This window comes from Hibiscus syriacus, unplaced genomic scaffold (genome assembly GCF_006381635.1).
Source record: "Hibiscus syriacus cultivar Baekdansim isolate YM2019G1 unplaced genomic scaffold, ASM638163v2 tig00110557_pilon, whole genome shotgun sequence".
Lineage (NCBI taxonomy): Eukaryota > Viridiplantae > Streptophyta > Magnoliopsida > Malvales > Malvaceae > Hibiscus > Hibiscus syriacus.
Window position 1 is genome coordinate 458,042 of NW_024062780.1, and position 19,200 is coordinate 477,241.

Sequence of the window (19,200 nt, forward strand, 5' to 3'; positions counted from 1 at the left end):
TTGAGCACGATGCTAAGTTACTACCAACTTAATAAAAAAGAACCCTTTCGATTGCTCGGTTTCAAACGATGCTAAGTTACTACCAACTTAAAAATAAAAAAAAACCCTTTCGATTGCTCAGTTTCAAAGGGGGGAAAAGGGATTCAAAGGTAACATCATTACTCAAACAAATAGCAGAGAAAAGACAACAGAAACAAAAATTTCGCTTGACACAGTTAACGGAAAATGATTCTTTGTCTTTACAGCGTTAAGTTTAAGGCTTCGTTGGAAAAATGTCCTCTTCTTGGTGAGCGTGATGTGAGAAGGAGAGAATAGGGAGTGAGTCGCATATAAAACCTTTAAGCATTATCTTCATGAGATGTAAGAAGAATAACCTCGTATGCATATTGAATTTAATGAGTGACCAAAGTAGAGATCAGTATTCAATTAATAATTGCTACAATTTTTCCCTATTTGGAAAATAAATTCAACTAATTATGTAACATCCCAAACTATGGGTTAGTGACTAAATTGTAAAATTTCAGAATTTAGTGATTTAAAATAGAATAATTGAATAGTTCAATGATTTACAGGAAATGTTTGATAAAGGTTTGATCATAATTATTAAGGGAATTAAAGGGTAAAATTACCATTTACAAGGAAAATAATTGATGTAGTGGATATATATGAATCCACGTGGGAAAGAGAGGGAGACCAAATGAGGTTTCTAGAGTTCTCTTCTCCTCTTCCTTCTCCAAACGTGAGGGCTTGAAGAAAAGGTGAGTCTCTTAATTTGTTGGTTATTTGTTGAATTAAAGGTTGAGTTATGATCCTTAGGTGATAACTAAGCTTAAGCTTAAGAAAAGCTTAAGTTGTCTTATAATCAAAAGATGAAGAAGTTATAAGAGATTAAAGAAAATGAGTTTTTAAATGAATTTATGGAAAAGAGTTGATAAGTTGAATTTGAAGTTAAATTTGACTTGTCATCAACCTAATTAAGGAGTACGAAGTGTTAGAATTGAATTTAGAACATGTTGAAAATTGGGTATGATTCTTGGATTTTAGGTAGAGAAGTGGATTTTGAAGTTAAAGATGTATTGAATGAGTATTAATGAGTTAAGTATGAGTAGATGAGTTAAGTTTATGTAAGGGGATGAAATAAGAAGTGTTTGAGCATAAATGAGGTGATTTTCGTGCTCAAAATGTAATTTATGGGCAGAGGGTATCGGTACCCTGTGAAGGTGTATCGATACCCCCTTCTTCACGAAAAATTACAGAATGTCAGTAGGGTATTGATACCCTATAGGGGGTATTGATACCCCCTTAACATGAAAATTTCAAAATGTCATTAGGGTATCTATACCCTAGACATGGTATATATACATCAGTTAGGGGTGTACCGATACCTATAGAGAGTACAGATACCTACTTTAAACAAGAAATGAAATTGGTCTTTCTTTAGTTTAAGAATTGGAAGATTAGAGTATACAAATGGATTACTAATATGTATAAATGTATAATGATGTATATAGTGAACGTAACTTTATTCTGGAACGATCGAGGGATTACAAACGATCAAGAAAGAGATAAGTTCTAGAATTGATTCAAATCAAGCAAGACAAAGGTGAGTGCATATTTTAGATAAAATTTTATGGGGACAAGACTTGTGATAAGTCTATCTCTTATCGTTGAATTCATGATTTCATATTCATGTATATGCATATATAAATATATATTGGTTATAGTGATTTTATGCATAATTCATCCATGTCTTAATATGACAATATGTATGATGAATGGTATCATCAAAGGACAATGATAAATGTTATATGAAAAGAAAAAGTGATCATATGTGTACATGTGAAGTGAATAATGTGTTTATGTGAGAAGTGATGAAGGAGATATGAAAATGTGATTCTTATGCGTGCATGAGTACATGAAAATGGGTATATGTGTTATATGTTATTATATGTTACATGATCTACATGATTATATGTATATGTGTTATGTGATACTGAACTACATGAATATATGAAATTATAATACAAACTAGGTGGTATTGACATAAGTGATTATAGGAATATATAATATAAGATACATGAACCCAATATAAGATAATACATGGAAATAGTATATGATTAATGTGATATATGTGATTATGAACAAGTAGAGATAAGTTTAAATGAAGATGTGATAATAATTTATAAATTACATGAGTTAGATATATATAGGATCTGGTATAACCAACTTACGAGATTAAATGAAAAAGTAAGATAAGCTAAATAGTATTGATCTATACGAACATGTAAGATAAGCTATGTGATGATAAGTTATAAGAATATATATATATATATAACAAGCTATGTGAAACTGAATTAAGTAAATATATGAAACTAAAATATAAATAATGTGAGATAAATTGTAAGCATTGATATACGAACTATATAAAAGTATGTATATGAATACATGTATAAGTTTATATGTTATTCTATGTATTATGTGATGTATATATGAACCCATGTGAACAAGCTATGACATACGTGTTTACATGAACATATGAGAAATGATATAAGCTATATGATACGATCTACGTAATTACATGTACTAAGTGATTGTATGCACTTGTGATATATGTTATATGACATGGACCTATGTGACTACGTGAGAAAGAATATAAGCTATGTGACTATGTGAATACGTGAATATATGTCTATGAAAAGACATAAGAACAAGATATAAGCCACGTGACATGTGAATGTGAATCATATGAAAGTGTTCTACACGTAAGTGAAACAAGTGCCTATATGAATATGTGAAATGACAGAAATGATAATGCCCATGTTATGTAATATGAGAGCTAGGGGTATAGTTGGCATGCTAAGAGTCGAGGGTTACAGTGGTCCTACGGGACATAGTGGTCATTCGGGACAATACAGTGGTCCTACGAGACATAGTGGTCCTTCGGGACAAATTTCAGTGCCCCTAGTGGGAATTTTACGAGCTGTGGTGACAACATTTGTGCACAACCTCAATGCACTCACATATCTTTAGTTCTCATCAGTGTACTATGGGCTAATTAAAGAAATAACATAAATACAATATATATGATGTATATGCTTTTGGGGATATGAAATGTGTTATAAGAATTATATGATGTTATGTGTGTTTATGTGTGATGATATATGTGTTATATGATATACAAGAATGTTAATACATGATAGTGATAGAGATCATGATAGTGATAGAGATGTTGATAATGATAGAGATCATGAAAAAGATGTTTGTGTTGATAATGAGGGTATATGTGTTGATAATGAGGGTATATGTGCATGTATGTATTTGGTTATATAAAATGTTTTATGGTTTCTATTATATGTTTTATATGCCTCACTAAGTCAACGACTTAGCGTGTGATTGTTTCACACGTAGGTACCAAGAAGAGGAAGAACGATAAAAGTTAAGCAAGACAGGTCAGTTCCTTATTTCCAAAGATCAGATCAGAAAAGCATTGAATAATATGTATTTTGTAATACTGATGGTAGTTGGCATGTAAATAAATATTTGAATCTGATATACTCTAATCAGTTTTGTAAATCATATGATTGTATTTTAGGTAAATTATTCAGTCGCACTTAGTAAAAGTTTAAAATTATTCACTATTTTGTACAAGTAAATGTTTTGAAAAGTCAATGTGACACCTCGAACTCGTATCCAGGTCGGGTACGGGTTGGGGTGATACAAATTAAAATTAGTATAAAAAATGAATTTAATCAGATTAGTACCCATTTATATATCAGTGGTTTCCAACTAATGTATGATAAAAATTGAACAGGGCAATGCGTTTTGACAGTTTTTGATAAATACAATTAAACTTAGTATCATTTATATGATAAAAAGAACATTGAATAAAACATATATTTCTGCAAAATCTAGTGTAAAACTTTGAGAAAATGTAAACAATGGAATTCAATGTTTATTTACAATGCAAGAACCCCAGTTTTAGGTATCTCTCTGACTCTATATGGTTGTTCTTTAATCCTTCATGTATCTGCCTCGAAAATAAAAAGAATACGGTATATCATGTCTTCACCACTTGCTGCAGATGAGTTTTGTTGTTATCGGGAAAGCTTGAATCGCAATCCTCGGCGTCTGTCAGCAAAATCGGCTTGCCAAATTTCTGTTTAATTGCAAAGGAAACCAGTCATGAATCCGAAAAGCTAACTTCTATCAATGGGCACTGGAAAATAGAGGAGTCTTACCTGATTTAGTAAGCAATCACCTTCTTCTTCAAGTTCACTTAATTGTTCCATTGTCGTCCCAAACCATTCATCAATCCAAGCAAAACAATTCCGGTGACTTTCCACGAAGAGAGCACTTTCACCCTACATAGGAGATAACACAATACAAAACCGCTACTGGCTTGGCATACAAAAGACTGAGAAGCGTAGGGACTACGGATGCATATGCATATTGTTAAAGATCAAAGTCTAAGAAATTTTACCGCTAGCAAAGCTTGCTCAAGTTTACTACCAAAACCCCAATAAGGTGCATTTATTGTAACCAATTTATATGCTGTCATTACCGGATCGCAGTTCTCCTGCAAATATTAATATCACATGTGATCATTCAGAAACTAAATTTGGGGTGATAAATAGTTAGATATCACCAGTAAGATTTGGTCAATTAGATCCGTGGTTGCCTCGAGGCCGACTATCTTGTCTAAGTACAACTACATCAAAAGATCATATGAATACCATTTAGAGTACCATGCAAGGTTAGTGACTGGGGCTTTAGGAGGAGGAGAAAGGAGAAATAGGGTGTGGGGGCGAACACAAATTCCATAAAACAATGATTGGAATTCGGGCAAAAGCTTTGATACATTGTGCTGAAGAGATGCCTTGAGTTACTTCATCTATCTGTGCATGTATTTATTAGATGATTGACTTACAGAGGATGAAATACCAACCTGCCATCCTTCCAAAAGTGGACCACGGCCAGTTTTTTCAGATTTGAATTTGGTAAAGTCAAAATCACTACTTCCAACCGCAAAACTCCAGTAATCCGTCGTTGGCAAAGTGATATCAATGAATTCTACCTGTCTAGCTTTCAGTTGTTCTTTATTTAAACCGTGCACCTGTTTGTAAACCATGCAAAATTTCTCTGAAATTAGCACTTCCAAAACATTCAAATGACTAATGCCAATATTAGATTCTGGTTTGGACAGGAACCTTGCGGAAGATCTAATTGAAATGACTTTCAAAGAAACTTACATTTATGGATTTGCCATTGTCTTCAAGATGAACAGTTTCAATTGTGACACAAAGCTTGGTAAAGTAAGGGCACTGCATGAATTCGAGACATATGAGCATGCTTAGACAGGAAACCATAACGTTTGCAGGAAATGTCCAGAAAAAATGTCTGAGGGAAGCCGTATAGTTACCTTGATCACTGACGAATATGATATTCATTTTGTAAACAACAGAAGGAAGATCAATGTTAATATAACTTATACAATGAAGTCAAGCAATGGAAAAAAAATCGAGTGCAATGACATTGCCAACCTGTTTTACATCTTGGGTATGCATTCCAAGATTCCTCTTGCATGACGAGAGCCTCTTTCGGTGCTATAGTTGTAAGCCAAGAAGGTGCTTTGCTGTATAAATTAGTGGGGAAAGAAAAATAAGAAATCAATTAGACAACAACACACTCCAGTATTCCATCTCAGTGAACGGTAAACTGATAAACCAAAGGTCATGAGTTATGCATGATGCATAGGAATTCATAATTTACCAGTACAGTGAAGCAATGTATAGGAAAACTAGGGGATTAATAAACCTATATAAATTTTACTAATGATAAAGAATCATTTCATTGACAATACGATATTTGGTCTTGGAAAAACAAAGGTGAAAGTTCATCATCCTCAAATCACCTCTGCAAACGGTATAGTTTGGATGTGTATTGACCTTTTCCATATACACCATCTTCGAAAGGTCTATTCTCCATGATTTCAACGCCTTCAGCCTCATTTGTACTCTGCTGCTGCATCTTCAATACCATATACGTTTGAGCTACTCGATACTGCAAAACAAGCAAGAAAAAGTGAAGGGGAAAAAACCCCCAGAATTCAATATCTTATTCCAATTGCAAATTTTGAAACTTCTCAGCTAAAATTTACCTCTTCTAAGGACATAGGCATCACAATTCGGCTTCAAGTCGTCCCCACAAAGAAAATAAAATTCATCAGTTCATTGAAAAAAGAAAAGAAAAGAAACCCATAAAACTAAAAGAAAAAGCATACTATTCCTTGACTTGAACCATTTTTCTTCGATTATCAACCTCCCCGGCAAGTTGCACGAGTATTCAAAGAACAAAAAGCAACTATAGGGGCTTTCCTTTTTTCCCCCTTTTTCCCCCCCGGGAAAACAAGCAGAAGAGGGAGGTAAATAATAAGACGAAGATAAATGGTTGGGTCAAGGAAGACAATTAAATTCTGATGGCGTCGAGAATTCATGCAAGGAATGGTCAGGGAAATATAGAGTTCTGTGGTGTGGAACTGTGGATTGTGGCGTGGACACCTGTTCATCACCAAATTGTTTTCTAATTTTAATTATATAAATTAAATATGACAAAAAAAAACTTTTGTCTTGTAATTATTTAATTTATCACTTTCGTTTTTATCATAATTTTTTCTATTAATTTAACCTTTAAAATTTTTCAATTGCATTATTTCATATTTATTTTTAACTTAAAATCTTAAATTATAATTTATAATTTTTAAATCATAAACTTTAAAGTTTGATTTAGAGTCTATAATTTAAGGTTTAAATTAGAGGTGCGATATAAAATGATATAATTAAACAATTTTTATTAACTTCTAATTAATTTATAAATAAAATTAAAAATAATTTAATCTTTAATTTAATAATTATATAAATTGAATATAGATGTTAGTAAAATATTAAACAATTTTTGGTTCAATTCCATGGCTAAAGAGTTGATTATTTATAGTTCTTAGTTTGAAACTCACTATTAACCAATATTATTTATTAGATGGCGTTAATATAATAGAACTTAATTTTTTTTGGGTGAGATCATCACAAATATCATGCCTAGTTAAATGGTTAAACTCTTGCCTCTCTAGGAAGAAGTCGTTCAATTCTTGTGTTTAGTGTTTTGAAGTTTTTGTCATTTTACATTTATAGGTGGGGACACAAATTAAAACATTTTAAAAACATGATATTATATCATATTAATATCATCACTAAAAAATTAATAAAAAAAAACAATGTAGATACAAAAATATAAATAGATGATCGAAATAAGTAGTTTAGTCTAAATTTAATGATTTAATTTTTTTTAAATACCATAGTAGAAAAATTATCTTTATTATATTAAAAATCTTCATTAATTGTTTTTTATTTGAAAAAAACCAAAACAGATTTGTTAGAAAAATAACCCCCAAAGTACACACGGAGGATTGACTCACGTCTTATTTAAAGCGTGAACATGTCTCGCGTTTCACAGGATACGAGATACCGAACACTTTTCAGATTACTTAATTTAATATGATTAATTAATACCTCGAGTTTTCCAGAACGCTAGGTCCACGAGATATTGAATCATCTCGAAAATTTTATCACGAAAAGTATTCAATATACCTCGAGTTTTCCAAAGAGTGAGGTATTTAGTTTTTCCAGCAAACAACATATGCTTAAAGGTATGTTCAGGTATTTAATATCATTTTTTTTGTAATTTATAAGATTATTCGCATAGTATTAAAATTTATCTTTCAATTGAAGATAATATAAAGACGTACAATATATTGTAGGCAGGTTGAAAATAGTACCAAAGCTTGTTTTGTGCAAAAATAAAAAGATAAAAAATCGTGATAAAATGGATCCAATACTAGTGCATTCAGAACAAGCAAAAATGGCACAATAGACATGGCTAGTATCGACACATAAAGACATTTTAAGCAGTGTAATAATCGTGTTGAAAATTGTTCCAAACAAAAAGTAGTAGAATGAAAAACAGAATAAGTTTGAGGTAACGAGTGGAGGTGTGTAATATGTTGGTTTGATGCCTTAAGTAGAAATGCTATCGGAAGAGGATGCCTTCTGAAAAACATCACACTGTCCCCCGAAACGAGGTAAAAAATACATCACGTTCTATGAAGCGTGAGGTACCAAGAATCTTTTCAAAATTTAAATTTCAAAACTGTTGCGAACGATAATTTCCCAAAATCTATTGAGAAACTCGAGATATTAAATAATTATATTAAATTAAATAATTTAAAAAGTACTTAGTACCTCGCTTCCAGTGAAACGCAAGATATGTTCACATGTTAGGTAGGATGTGAATTAATTCTATGTGCACTTTAAAGATAATTTTTCTAACATATTGAGATATGTTCACATGGTAGGTAAGACGTGAATTAGTTCTATGTGCACTTTAAAGATAATTTTTGTAATATATGTTAAGAGATTATTAAAAAAATAACGATAATTTTTGTAACATATATGTTAAGAGATTATTAAAAAAATAACGATAATTTTTAATATAATAACACCATAAAAATCACCAAAGAAGATTTGCAATATGGGGAAAAAGTCAACGACTGAAACGACCCTTTATTGCTCTCTTGAATTATTTTGTCAGAAACCAAACCCACGTATAATTGCACTCTAAATTTGCCCAAAAGAAAAAAAGAAAGGGTAAATTATAAGTTTAGTATCTAATTTATTAATTTTAATCTATTTTAATACTTAAAATTTTAATTTTTAAAATTATATATAAAATTTAGGTTTTATTTTTTAGTATCTCCTGTTAAAAATATTAATTATTGTTTTATTTTAATATTTTATTCAAAAATTAATGTTAAAATTTTAATGATATAATATTAAAATAAAATAAATATTAAATATAATTTTAAAAAATTAAAAATTTAAATACTAAAACGAATAGTTTAAACGTTAAATGCGTATTTTAGCAAAGAAGTGGGCGTGAGTTACATAATGAACGCAGCAACACGCAACTTCAATGTAACTAAACCCGGACGTGTTCCCAGTCAAAAAACTGGATTGGATAAACTGCGATAAGTCCGGTCACTTTTGTAAATTTATTTTCTTTGGAAAAAATTTCTTTGTTCTGGTTGGGACTCCATTGAGGAGAAGTCGGCGTCTACCACACTGGAACCTTATTTCTCTAATTTTCTCCTCAATTCATCGAATTTTTCTTTTTTTATACTTATCATCGGGAACTTCGTATGTTCATTTAATCTGATCATGTTGATTCTCTTTCTTAGTGGATTGATTGATTGTTCGATTTAATTTAATTAAACTTTGATTTTAGCTATGTTGTTTATTGTTAGACCGACTGGTAATTTTCGAGTGTCTAAGTTTTTTATTACTGGTTTTTGCTTGGCTGCAGACTGTAAACTGAACATGGATTTGGTTGCCAGTTGCAAGGTATTTAACTATATATTTTTATGTAAACATTTTCAGGCTTATTTTTATTTGTATTTTACTAATTTGATTAGTCATATATGTTTTTTTCCCTGGCTGCTTCAGAAATGGCTTGTAATTATATACTACTTATCTTTTATGTATACATTTTTGGGGATTTCTTTATCAAATTTAACAACCTAGGTGAACTGTTTTCTCTGTTCTTGCTTTAATTGTTGGGCTGCTGGTAATTACGAAAGGAAATTTCCTCTTGTGCAACATATGGTACGGCTTTGTGAATCTAATTTTGAGTTTGCAAGTACGTTAAGCTTACTATGGATGCTTTTGGTTGGTTTAGTTTTTTTTCTTGGTGGAATTAGTATTTAGTGTCACTCAGCTTTTCTAAGTTATTTTATGCAGCCACTTAAATCATGGGATTTATATATTTACCACTGTAATCTCTTAAGCTGTATTTTAGTAGATAGAGTCGTAGGATTTTAGTTGCCTATTGTTATGATTGATGTCAACCTGTTGATGCTCCCCTGTATTTATTTGTTGAGAACTTATTCAAAATGATATTACTATTGTAGGATAAGTTGGCATATTTCCGAATAAAAGAACTTAAGGATGTTCTCACTCAACTGGGTCTCTCAAAGCAGGGAAAGAAGCAGGTTATTTACTAGAGAAAATGCACTGTAGTTTGCTTTCAGTTATTTGCATTTTTATTATAACTTGCATCTTCATGGTGTAGGATTATTTTTTTTTAACTTTGTGTAATTTCGTTGTAGGACCTTGTTGAGAGGATATTAGGTGTTATAGGTGCCCTCTCTAATGAACAAGGTGAAAATTTCTTCCTTCTCTTGTTTAAATTGACAACATATAATTACCGTAGCCATTTCATGGGCTACGTTATCTTTCAAACATTTATTATTTCTGGTATTACTATGCTAGCTTGAGACAGTTTGTTAGACTGTTAAGATTTAGCAGCTGATATGCTTGTCTGCAGCATACTCAGAGTTATGTCATCAGACATTAAATATTGATATATATTGTTAGAATGCTTTACAATATTTAGTTTCAGCTGTTGGTAGAATTAATATTAATCTCTTTTTTATTTCACTTCTTTTACCAATGTAAGCAATTATGAAGCTGTTTCCCTGCCTGATTTTGATGTAGATTTGCTTGATTCTAGATATTTTAGCACTTAGCTTTTTTATCCATTAATTTCGTTATGATATAGTTTGTCTGACGCTTCCCATGGCACTATAAATTTTGAGCTTTTTCATTAGTGTTTTATTAGGGCAGTGTTTAGGTGAGGGAGGGACGGAAGGGGTTGCATACAAGTATGTTGTGAGTAGAATTATGCTATTTCCTGAATTTATTGTCATTAGATTCTAGATTGTTCAAAATTGGCCCTTATAAATCTGGTTAATTTGTTCAGAAAATAAGTATAATAATGTTGGACTTTTTTTCCCCAGTTGCAAAGATGTGGGCAAAGAGGGCTCCTGTGGGAAAGAAAGATGTGGCGAAACTTGTTGATGACATATACAGGTTTACTTTTACATCCATGATTTCTCTGCTGAAGGTTTTGATGGAAACAGTTCCAGAGGAATTAATTTTTCCTTTCCTTGTGAAAATGTTGTGGTTTACCATTGAGATAAGATGATGCTAGTGTATCTATTTTCCACTTAAATTATTCTATGCTTTTTACTACTTGTATTTCCTCTCTAAGATGTCTATCAGCATTTTAATTTCTGAAGTGTATTTCTTGTCCTCAGAAAGATGCAGGTTTCTGGAGCCACTGAATTGGCATCAAAGGGAGAGGGTGCATCAGACGGCAGTAATTTTAAAAGTCAAGGGGAAATAGATGATCCCTTTAAATCCGATATGAATGCTCGTTGTCTATGTGGAAGTTCATTGGAGACTGAGAACATTATCACGGTGATGATAATAAACTTAATGTTCTCCTCAGTACTTAATGTTAATGATGACTGATATCACAAGTGTGTGGTTGAAGTGTTGGGTGGCTCTATCTTTTTAAGTGTCTCATGTTGCTTTATTTATGGTTTTGCATCTGACTTGAGATGATATTGTGTGCTTATTATGCAGAGTATTCTAAATTTTTCTGGTATGATCTTATGGTTGTCATTTTTATTCCTCCTCGATTTGTACACTTTGATATGAAGTTTTCATATCTCTACATATCTTAATGAATCTTGTAAATGTTCTAGTAAAATTTATAGATAGATCCCAGGCAATAAAATGACGGGAATAGATAGATCAGTTGGTATTTACCATATCAAATTGACACATCGTTGCCAGTTGCTTTCTGCAACAATAGGTATTATATGAATCCTTGTTTGGGAAAATGATGAAGCGTTTGATTCAGTGGATTTGAATTTCCTTGTCTCTTTATCACCTGATCAATGCAGCCTTTTATGCTTGTGTATTTTTCATGAGTCTTGCACTGATGGAATTGTATGATCTATACTGCTTTTGAACTTTTTGTTCTAGTGCTGCATTTTTTGTGTGATAAGTGCTATAGTGAATTAGTGATGTTAAGGAATTATATATTTCTGGTCGAAACATACTATTTTTTTCTTAATTCTGGTTCACGTGATATGCACTTCTCCATCTTGAGAAGAGATGCATGGATTCTGAAAATGCCCTTTTTTTGTTATCCACTACAACGTTGCCCTTTCTTCTACCTTAAAATGAATTGCTGATTTTTTTCTTTTTTGCTTCTGCCTTGTTCCTGAAACAGTGTGAAGATCAAAGATGCCAAGTGTGGCAGCATATTGGCTGTGTTATAATCCCAGAGAAGCCTATGGAGGGAAATCCACCAGTTCCTGATTTATTTTACTGTGAGATTTGTCGACTAAGTCGAGCTGATCCGTAAGTCTCTTTCTCTGTTTTTGTGTGTTTGCATGTGTGCACATGATTACTTCAAAGTGACTGTGAAGCTATTTACTGATTTATGGTTTCGTTACAGTAGTGACATTCAATATCATAATATAGAAACACATGAATATATTTGTCTGATTTCATATCTAATTGAATGTGTTTTGTTTTTATATTTATCATGTTGCAATATTCACATAAAAGATACTTATGTGAAATTTGATTGGATAAAGACTGATTACTGGTAGAACCTCTGTCTCTGTGATAATCAGAATGCATCATCAAGATTCAGAACTTGTAAATATCAACTTTTTTTTTGATAGGAATAGGAGACCTCATTAAAAACCTCCCTCTTAGTTGGCTCTTGTGAAAGAGGCAACTAACGGAAGGAGGAAAAGAGTGCCTCATTTTATTAATAGACCATAATTACATAAGATACAGCTTACATAATAAACATCCCTAGATAAAATACATAACACTACAACAACAAAACACAACACCTCAACCAATCCCCTCTTTTGCTAGCTTGTCTGCTTCCCAATTACAACTCCTTGGAATCCAATTAATAATAATACCCCTAGCAGATACATAGACCCTAATTTCCTCAACCAAAGAACTAAAAAACGTTGGGGCAAAAAAAGGTATCAAGATCCAATCCACTGCTTTCCTGCAATCACTCTCAAGGATAAGTCTTCCCTTCATTGCCCAATCCGATGAAAGAAATAAATCAATTCCATGCTTAATAGCTCTTAACTCAGCAAACAAAGGAGGACCAGGTCCCACAGCCATAGACAAAGAGGTTAAAATAGAGCAATTGGAATCTTTCAAAACTCCTCCAATTCCGCCCTGCAGCCCATCCCCTCTCACCGCTCCATCAACATTGAATTTAAAGAAATCTTGAGGGGGCGGCGACCAACAAATAACCTTCTTCTTAGATAAAATAGTAGTGATTCTGTCTGCAAGCGATGGATCCCCTATTAGTAAATCAGCCTGAATATTAACAAGAGGGAATTTCGCTAAAAACCATTTAGCCAGCCTAAATCTGGTTATAAAGAACAGAGCTGAGCTATCAAAATTCCAGTTTTGAAACACCACCGAATTCCTCGCTTTCCATAGTGACCAGAAAACTACTCCAGGAATAAACTTCGAGATGGTAGAGCACTCCCTAATATAAGACCAAGAACAAAGTAGTGAAGCAGGATCTTGGGGCAAAACTGTAGAAATATCCCAAAACTTTATAAATCTATTCCACAGCTCCATTGCAACCGAAAAAGATATAAAAAGATGTTGAATTGATTCCTCAGAATTATGACATAATGGACACTGGACACTTTCCAGATTAACTCCTCTTTTCTTTAGTTCCACTCTAACAGCCACTTTCCTATGAGTAATCTGCCATAGAAAAGTTTCCACTCTAGGAGGTACCAAACCAGACCAAACCCACTTCTTCCACTGAAAAAGTAGGCTGGTTGAAAGGGAAAATAGATTAGTATGAGAAAAAGTAGGAAGTATTCTTTTTTGGTGTCCATAAAATGCTGTAAATTCTTTTAAACGATCAAATTAGTTTGAACAAGGAATCAACTCCCGTTTTGGGTGAAAATGAAATATTTTCTTATTTGTATAATTTATTACTAGTGTTATTACTCAACTCATGGAATTTCTATATAATATCTCAGTGGCATGATTTAGTAGTTGGTGGGTTTACACATTAAGTAAGGATTAGGAATTATTATTTTTTTGATGAGAAAGGATTAGGAATTTTGATGGGAGGTATACAAGAGTCTATGACCAATTCCTGTTCGGAATTATTTTAAAAACAAAATACTGTTACTTGTAGCTATAAGATGTTTAATGCTAAATAGCTCTTCTAATGAAGCATCATCATCTGATATTTTAATGCTAACTGGATTGTATATTTTTCAGTAGGAATTATCATGTAACTATACTTTATATTTGCAGTGTACTTCATATAATTATATGGATGCATCTTTAGAATCTTTTTCTGGACATAATGTTAATGTGTTTTCGAATTTTGTTCAATTTGTTAGACCTTGATATTAATCGGAAATTTTCTGTTACATTATTTTAATTCATGACGTATTTCCCAATTGCAGTTTTTTGCTTACTATTGCGAACCCTTTATATCCAGTGAAGTTGACTATTACGAGTATCCCAACTGATGGGTGAGTGAACTATATGGGAAATAGTAAATTCTTTTTTCCCCCATAAACTTCCAGTTTATTTAGGGGTGATAAACACTGTATGCTTTATGTATGATGCTTTGTGACTTTTTTCCTTATTAATTTGTTAGTTTAGTAATTCAGATCCACCATTTTACAGTACAAATCCAATGCAGAGTTTAGAGAAAACATTCCAAATTACCAGAGCAGACAAGGACTTACTGACAAAACAAGATTATGATGTCCAGGTTGGCTAGTGTAAAAAATATGTAAGATTTTGATGGTCGTATTTTTAGCTATCTTGATGTTTTTGTGTCTCATCTTGTCAAAATAGGCATGGTGCATTCTTCTGAATGACAAAGTTCCATTCAGGATGCAGTGGCCTCAATATGCAGATTTACAGGTCAATGGTATGGTTATTTATGTTTTGCTTTCACTACTTAGCGGTTAATCAAACTTCTTACAATTTAATTGCTAGCTACTGGTTATTTGACTTCTTGTCATTGAGAAGCTTGCTTGGATTTAACCAAAAGAAGAAGAAAGGGATAAGAGCATGCTTAGCTTGTTTGCCTTTTATTTTTCTAATTGAAATATTTTTGCTGACATCTTGTCCTTGAGTAATTTCTAGGAAATTCTCGATTTCAATATTTGAACAGTAAAATATTTTTGGTCTACAAGTGACAAGCTTTTTGAACAGGTGTACCTGTTCGTGCTATTAATAGACCTAGCTCACAGTTGCTTGGGGCTAATGGCCGTGATGATGGTCCAATTGTGAGTTTCTTCCTTCTATTAACAAGATGAATTTTGGTTTATGTTCTTGATGTATATGGAATCATATTTTCCATAGAATTAACTGTTACATGTTCAAGCATGTGATTGGTATGGGTGGGGAAGCTGGCAGGCCATATTATTGCACGTTCTTTATAATCCTGTTAATATTTTTATCTGTTAAGAAGCATCAACACCCTAAACACTCGTTTCATTGTCTGTGCTTTTGTCAGATAACTCCATGTACTAAAGATGGAATTAATAAGATAACTTTGACTGGATGTGATGCCCGTGTTTTCTGTTTTGGAGTTAGAATTGTTAAACGCCGAACTCTTCAACAGGTATGATAACAACTTCAAATTTATATGGTTGGAGATTTACTCTGGAATTTCCATACGTTAATATCAAATTTTAACTTGAGATAAAAGGTAAATTGAACTACTAACATTGGTATTGAGTGTTAATTCTATAATTTGAACAACAAATTCCTCCATTTCTATGTAACTGTAACTTACCTTTCTATATACATATATGTTCTTTATGTTCATTTTATATTTCTTGTGCCATGTCATAGATACTCAACATGATTCCGAAGGAGAACAATGGTGAATGTTTTGAAGATGCTCTTGCTCGGGTTTGCCGTTGTATTGGTGGTGGAACAGCAGCAGACAATGGTGATAGTGACAGTGATTTAGAAGTTGTTGCAGATTTTTTTGGAGTCAACCTACGTTGCCCTGTGAGTTGCAAGTAGTTTGCTAGCAATCTCTTTCCTATAAATTTATGTGGCTATGCACCATCTTTTTATGCTAAGGATATTTAGTGTTGAATTGATGGACTTCGTTCTTGAAATATTGATTAGCTCTTCTTGTAAAGAATGTCTTGAAGAGATGGTTATTGTTCCCTGTGATATTCATGGATCAAATTCTTCTAAGTCACTTTTGTACTAGCGTAGTTGCTATAAAATGTCGGTTATGTGTGTTTTGTAGCACATTCTAGCTGAGGCTATAATGTCAGAAAAATGCACTGCATCCTTTATTGAGGTGGTGGTGCTAGTTATCTTGCTTGTTTCTGTAAAGTTGAATGTGTTCCCTTTCAACCATTGGACCAAATACTATAATAGGCTTGTTTTGGTGAAGTTCACGGACCTATTTGACAGATTTATTGGTCTACATGGATAATATGTGCTGTCATATCCTTCTGGTTTCCTCCAATCAGAACTAAACTTCAACATAGGACCATTTGGGTTCCATATATTTGTGTGCTTATCCTATGACTGACTTTTTTAATATTCTATTGTTTACGCTTTCTATAGTGTGTTTCTATATACCTCTCTGTCAACTATGTATTTATACTAAGCTGAATCCTACTTCGTGGAAGAGGGGATAATTCTCCCAACTCCTTTTTTTTCTTCTACAATGTTGAGTGTTAATAGGATTGGAATACAATATTTCAGTACTGCACCCTTCTTGAAGTTGCTCTAATTTTATCCAACTTTCATTTTTTTTGTGTTTACTTGTGACAGATGAGTGGTTCAAGAATGAAGGTGGCCGGAAGGTTTAAACCCTGTGTTCACATGGGTTGTTTCGATCTTGAAGTTTTTGTGGAGCTGAACCAACGTTCTAGAAAGGCGAGCAACTATTATAACATTTTTATTTCCAGTTGGAACTATTTCAGTGTTTTGACTAGCATATGTTTGTGAATGTGATTGCAGTGGCAGTGCCCCATTTGTCTGAAGAACTATACGTTGGAGAATATTATAATTGATCCTTACTTTAATCGCATCACATCCAAGGTGTGTGCCTTGTGGTTATCCTCTATTTTTTGTAGATGGAATCTGTGTGATAATGATGATTAACTGTGATGCAGATGAGAAATTGTGGAGATGATATTACAGAGATTGAGGTCAAGCCTGATGGTTCTTGGCGTGCAAAGGCTAAAAGTGAAACCGAGCACAGAGAACTTGGTGATCTTGCACAATGGCACTTTCCTGATGGCACCTTATGTGGATCTGACAGTGCTGAGGTCAAGCCAAGAGCTGAAACATTTAAGCAGGTCAAACATGAAGGTGCTTCTGAAGGTCATACAGGTTTGAAACTTGGAATCAGGAAAAATTGCAATGGGTTGTTGGAGGTTAGCAAGCCTGAAGATTTGAACACCTCTTCTGGTAGATTACAAGAACGGATTGAACAATATGGGCAAAAAATTATCCCAATGAGCAGCAGTGCTACTGGAAGTGGTAAGGATGGTGAAGCTCCCAGTGTAAATCAGGATGGTGGTGGAACTTATGACTTCACAAGCAATGGGATTGAACTTGATTCCCTTCCTCTGAACATAGACTCAACATATGAGTTTACCGACCGGAATCCATCCATACCAACCGGAAATGAAGAAGTTATTGTTCTTAGTGATTCAGATGAAGAGAACGAAATATCAATATCTCCAGCTACTACCTATAAAGTTTGTCATAATGATGGACTTAATTTTCCAGTTGCTCCTGGAATTTCTCATCATTATTCAGAAGATCCGTCTTTTGGTGCTGCTGGTAGTTTGGGTCTTTTTAATCCTAACGATGAATTTGACATGCCTCTATGGCCATTACCTATAGGAACACAAGAAAGCTCTGGGTTTCAACTATTTAGTACAGATACAGATATCTCTGATGCCTTAGTTGGTCTGCAGCATGATTCTCTCGATTTCCCTTCATCAGTGAATGGCTATACAATGGCTCCTGAGACAACAATGGGATCTGCAACTCTTGTTCCTGGTTCTTCTATTGGTCATACTACTATGGATATGAATGATGGCTTTGTTGACAATACCTTGTTTGGTGGAGAAGACCCCTCTCTCCAGATATTTCTTCCAACACGTCCTTCAGCTGTATCACCACGGTCAAATTCAAGAGATCAAGCTGATGCATCAAATGGCCTCCGCACCGATGATTGGATTTCACTCAGGCTTGGAGGTGGCGTAAGTGGAGGTCACGGGGATTCAGCCACTGTGAATGGATTGAATTCAGGCCAGCAAATTCCTTCTAGAGATGATGCTATGGATTCTTTGGCCGACACTGGTTAGTTTCCCTGTTCTTTTGAAGAGCCCTAGTGCTGTAGCTTATGTTTGAAAATTTCTATATAACAGCCAGCGAATGGAAAAGGCTTCAATGCTTGTTACTAGCAAGAATGTGATTCGATATAATGGTATATATGGTGGTTGCATTATATATCTTTTGTGATGTGTCTTGTAAACTTCATTAGCATTTGCCTAGCTCAATGCCTCAATCTGTTTAACATCTGGCTTTACCCGTTCCTTCTGCAGCTTCTCTTCTACTTGACATGAACAACTGTAGATCTGAGAAATCAAGTAGGCAAAGATCAGAGAGCCCTTTCTTATTTTCTCGGCAAAAGCGTTCTGTAAGACCGAGATTATATCTTTCTATTGACTCAGATTCTGAGTAATTGAACTAGTTTGCTGGATATTGGCCCTCCTTTGTGAATCGTCTTATGAAGAACTGTGGTAATCACCCATGAAGAAAGTTTTGGCATTTCAGTTAAACATGAAATGTAAATTTTCAGTAGGAAAGCCCAGCTCAAAGCAACCAAAGATGGCTACAAGGAAGCTCTGCCACGGTCTTGAGCTCTGGGGATTTCCAAATTTCTTTTGTGGTGAGCATGAGGCTTTTTATACCATACCTGTTACCATTGTCTGTGCTGCATTCATCGAAGTTCGATTTTCTAATTCTGTGTTGTAACAGGGTTGTTTCAAGCTGTTTCACAGTAAACAGAGATCACCAGGTTCTACCTGTTAAATTGTACAGTTTGTGATTTAGTCTGAAAAATTGAATTTTGATCCGATGGTTTAAAACCCTTTGGATGCAGTTGGGGAGGGAAAAATCGAAGATCCAACGTTTTTCCTCGTTTTAAGATGTTGGG

General features: G+C 33.5%; 2 protein-coding genes across 3 annotated transcripts; one reads left to right on the forward strand and one right to left on the reverse strand.

The window, feature by feature from the left end:
* Window positions 1–3,803: 3,803 nt before the first annotated feature.
* On the reverse strand, window positions 3,804–6,507 carry LOC120132126 (phosphatidylinositol transfer protein 1-like). Of its 2 annotated transcripts, none has more exons than XM_039148948.1 (10): window positions 6,281–6,507; window positions 6,158–6,188; window positions 5,912–6,060; window positions 5,541–5,632; window positions 5,420–5,427; window positions 5,250–5,321; window positions 4,946–5,113; window positions 4,481–4,576; window positions 4,239–4,361; window positions 3,804–4,156 (listed from the first exon to the last, which is right to left on the reverse strand). In XM_039148948.1, exons 1-10 carry the CDS (start codon window positions 6,298–6,300, stop codon window positions 4,058–4,060), a joined length of 858 nt encoding a protein of 285 aa, XP_039004879.1. In that variant the 5' UTR covers window positions 6,301–6,507; the 3' UTR covers window positions 3,804–4,057. The 2 variants fall into 2 exon arrangements, with proteins under 2 accessions (XP_039004879.1, XP_039004880.1); XM_039148949.1 differs by having other exon boundaries at window positions 3,804–4,163; window positions 4,252–4,361; window positions 6,281–6,506.
* Window positions 6,508–9,118: 2,611 nt separating this feature from the next.
* LOC120132123 (E3 SUMO-protein ligase SIZ1-like) lies at window positions 9,119–19,191 on the forward strand. Its single transcript, XM_039148946.1, has 17 exons — window positions 9,119–9,245; window positions 9,412–9,449; window positions 10,016–10,096; window positions 10,214–10,265; window positions 10,904–10,976; window positions 11,204–11,366; window positions 12,190–12,320; window positions 14,441–14,509; window positions 14,667–14,754; window positions 14,841–14,916; window positions 15,204–15,277; window positions 15,508–15,615; window positions 15,849–16,010; window positions 16,797–16,901; window positions 16,986–17,066; window positions 17,141–18,341; window positions 18,587–19,191. The coding sequence occupies exons 2-17, from the start codon at window positions 9,426–9,428 to the stop codon at window positions 18,724–18,726; spliced, it is 2,628 nt and encodes an 875-aa protein (XP_039004877.1). The 5' UTR covers window positions 9,119–9,245; window positions 9,412–9,425; the 3' UTR covers window positions 18,727–19,191.
* The last annotated feature ends 9 nt before the right edge of the window (window positions 19,192–19,200 follow it).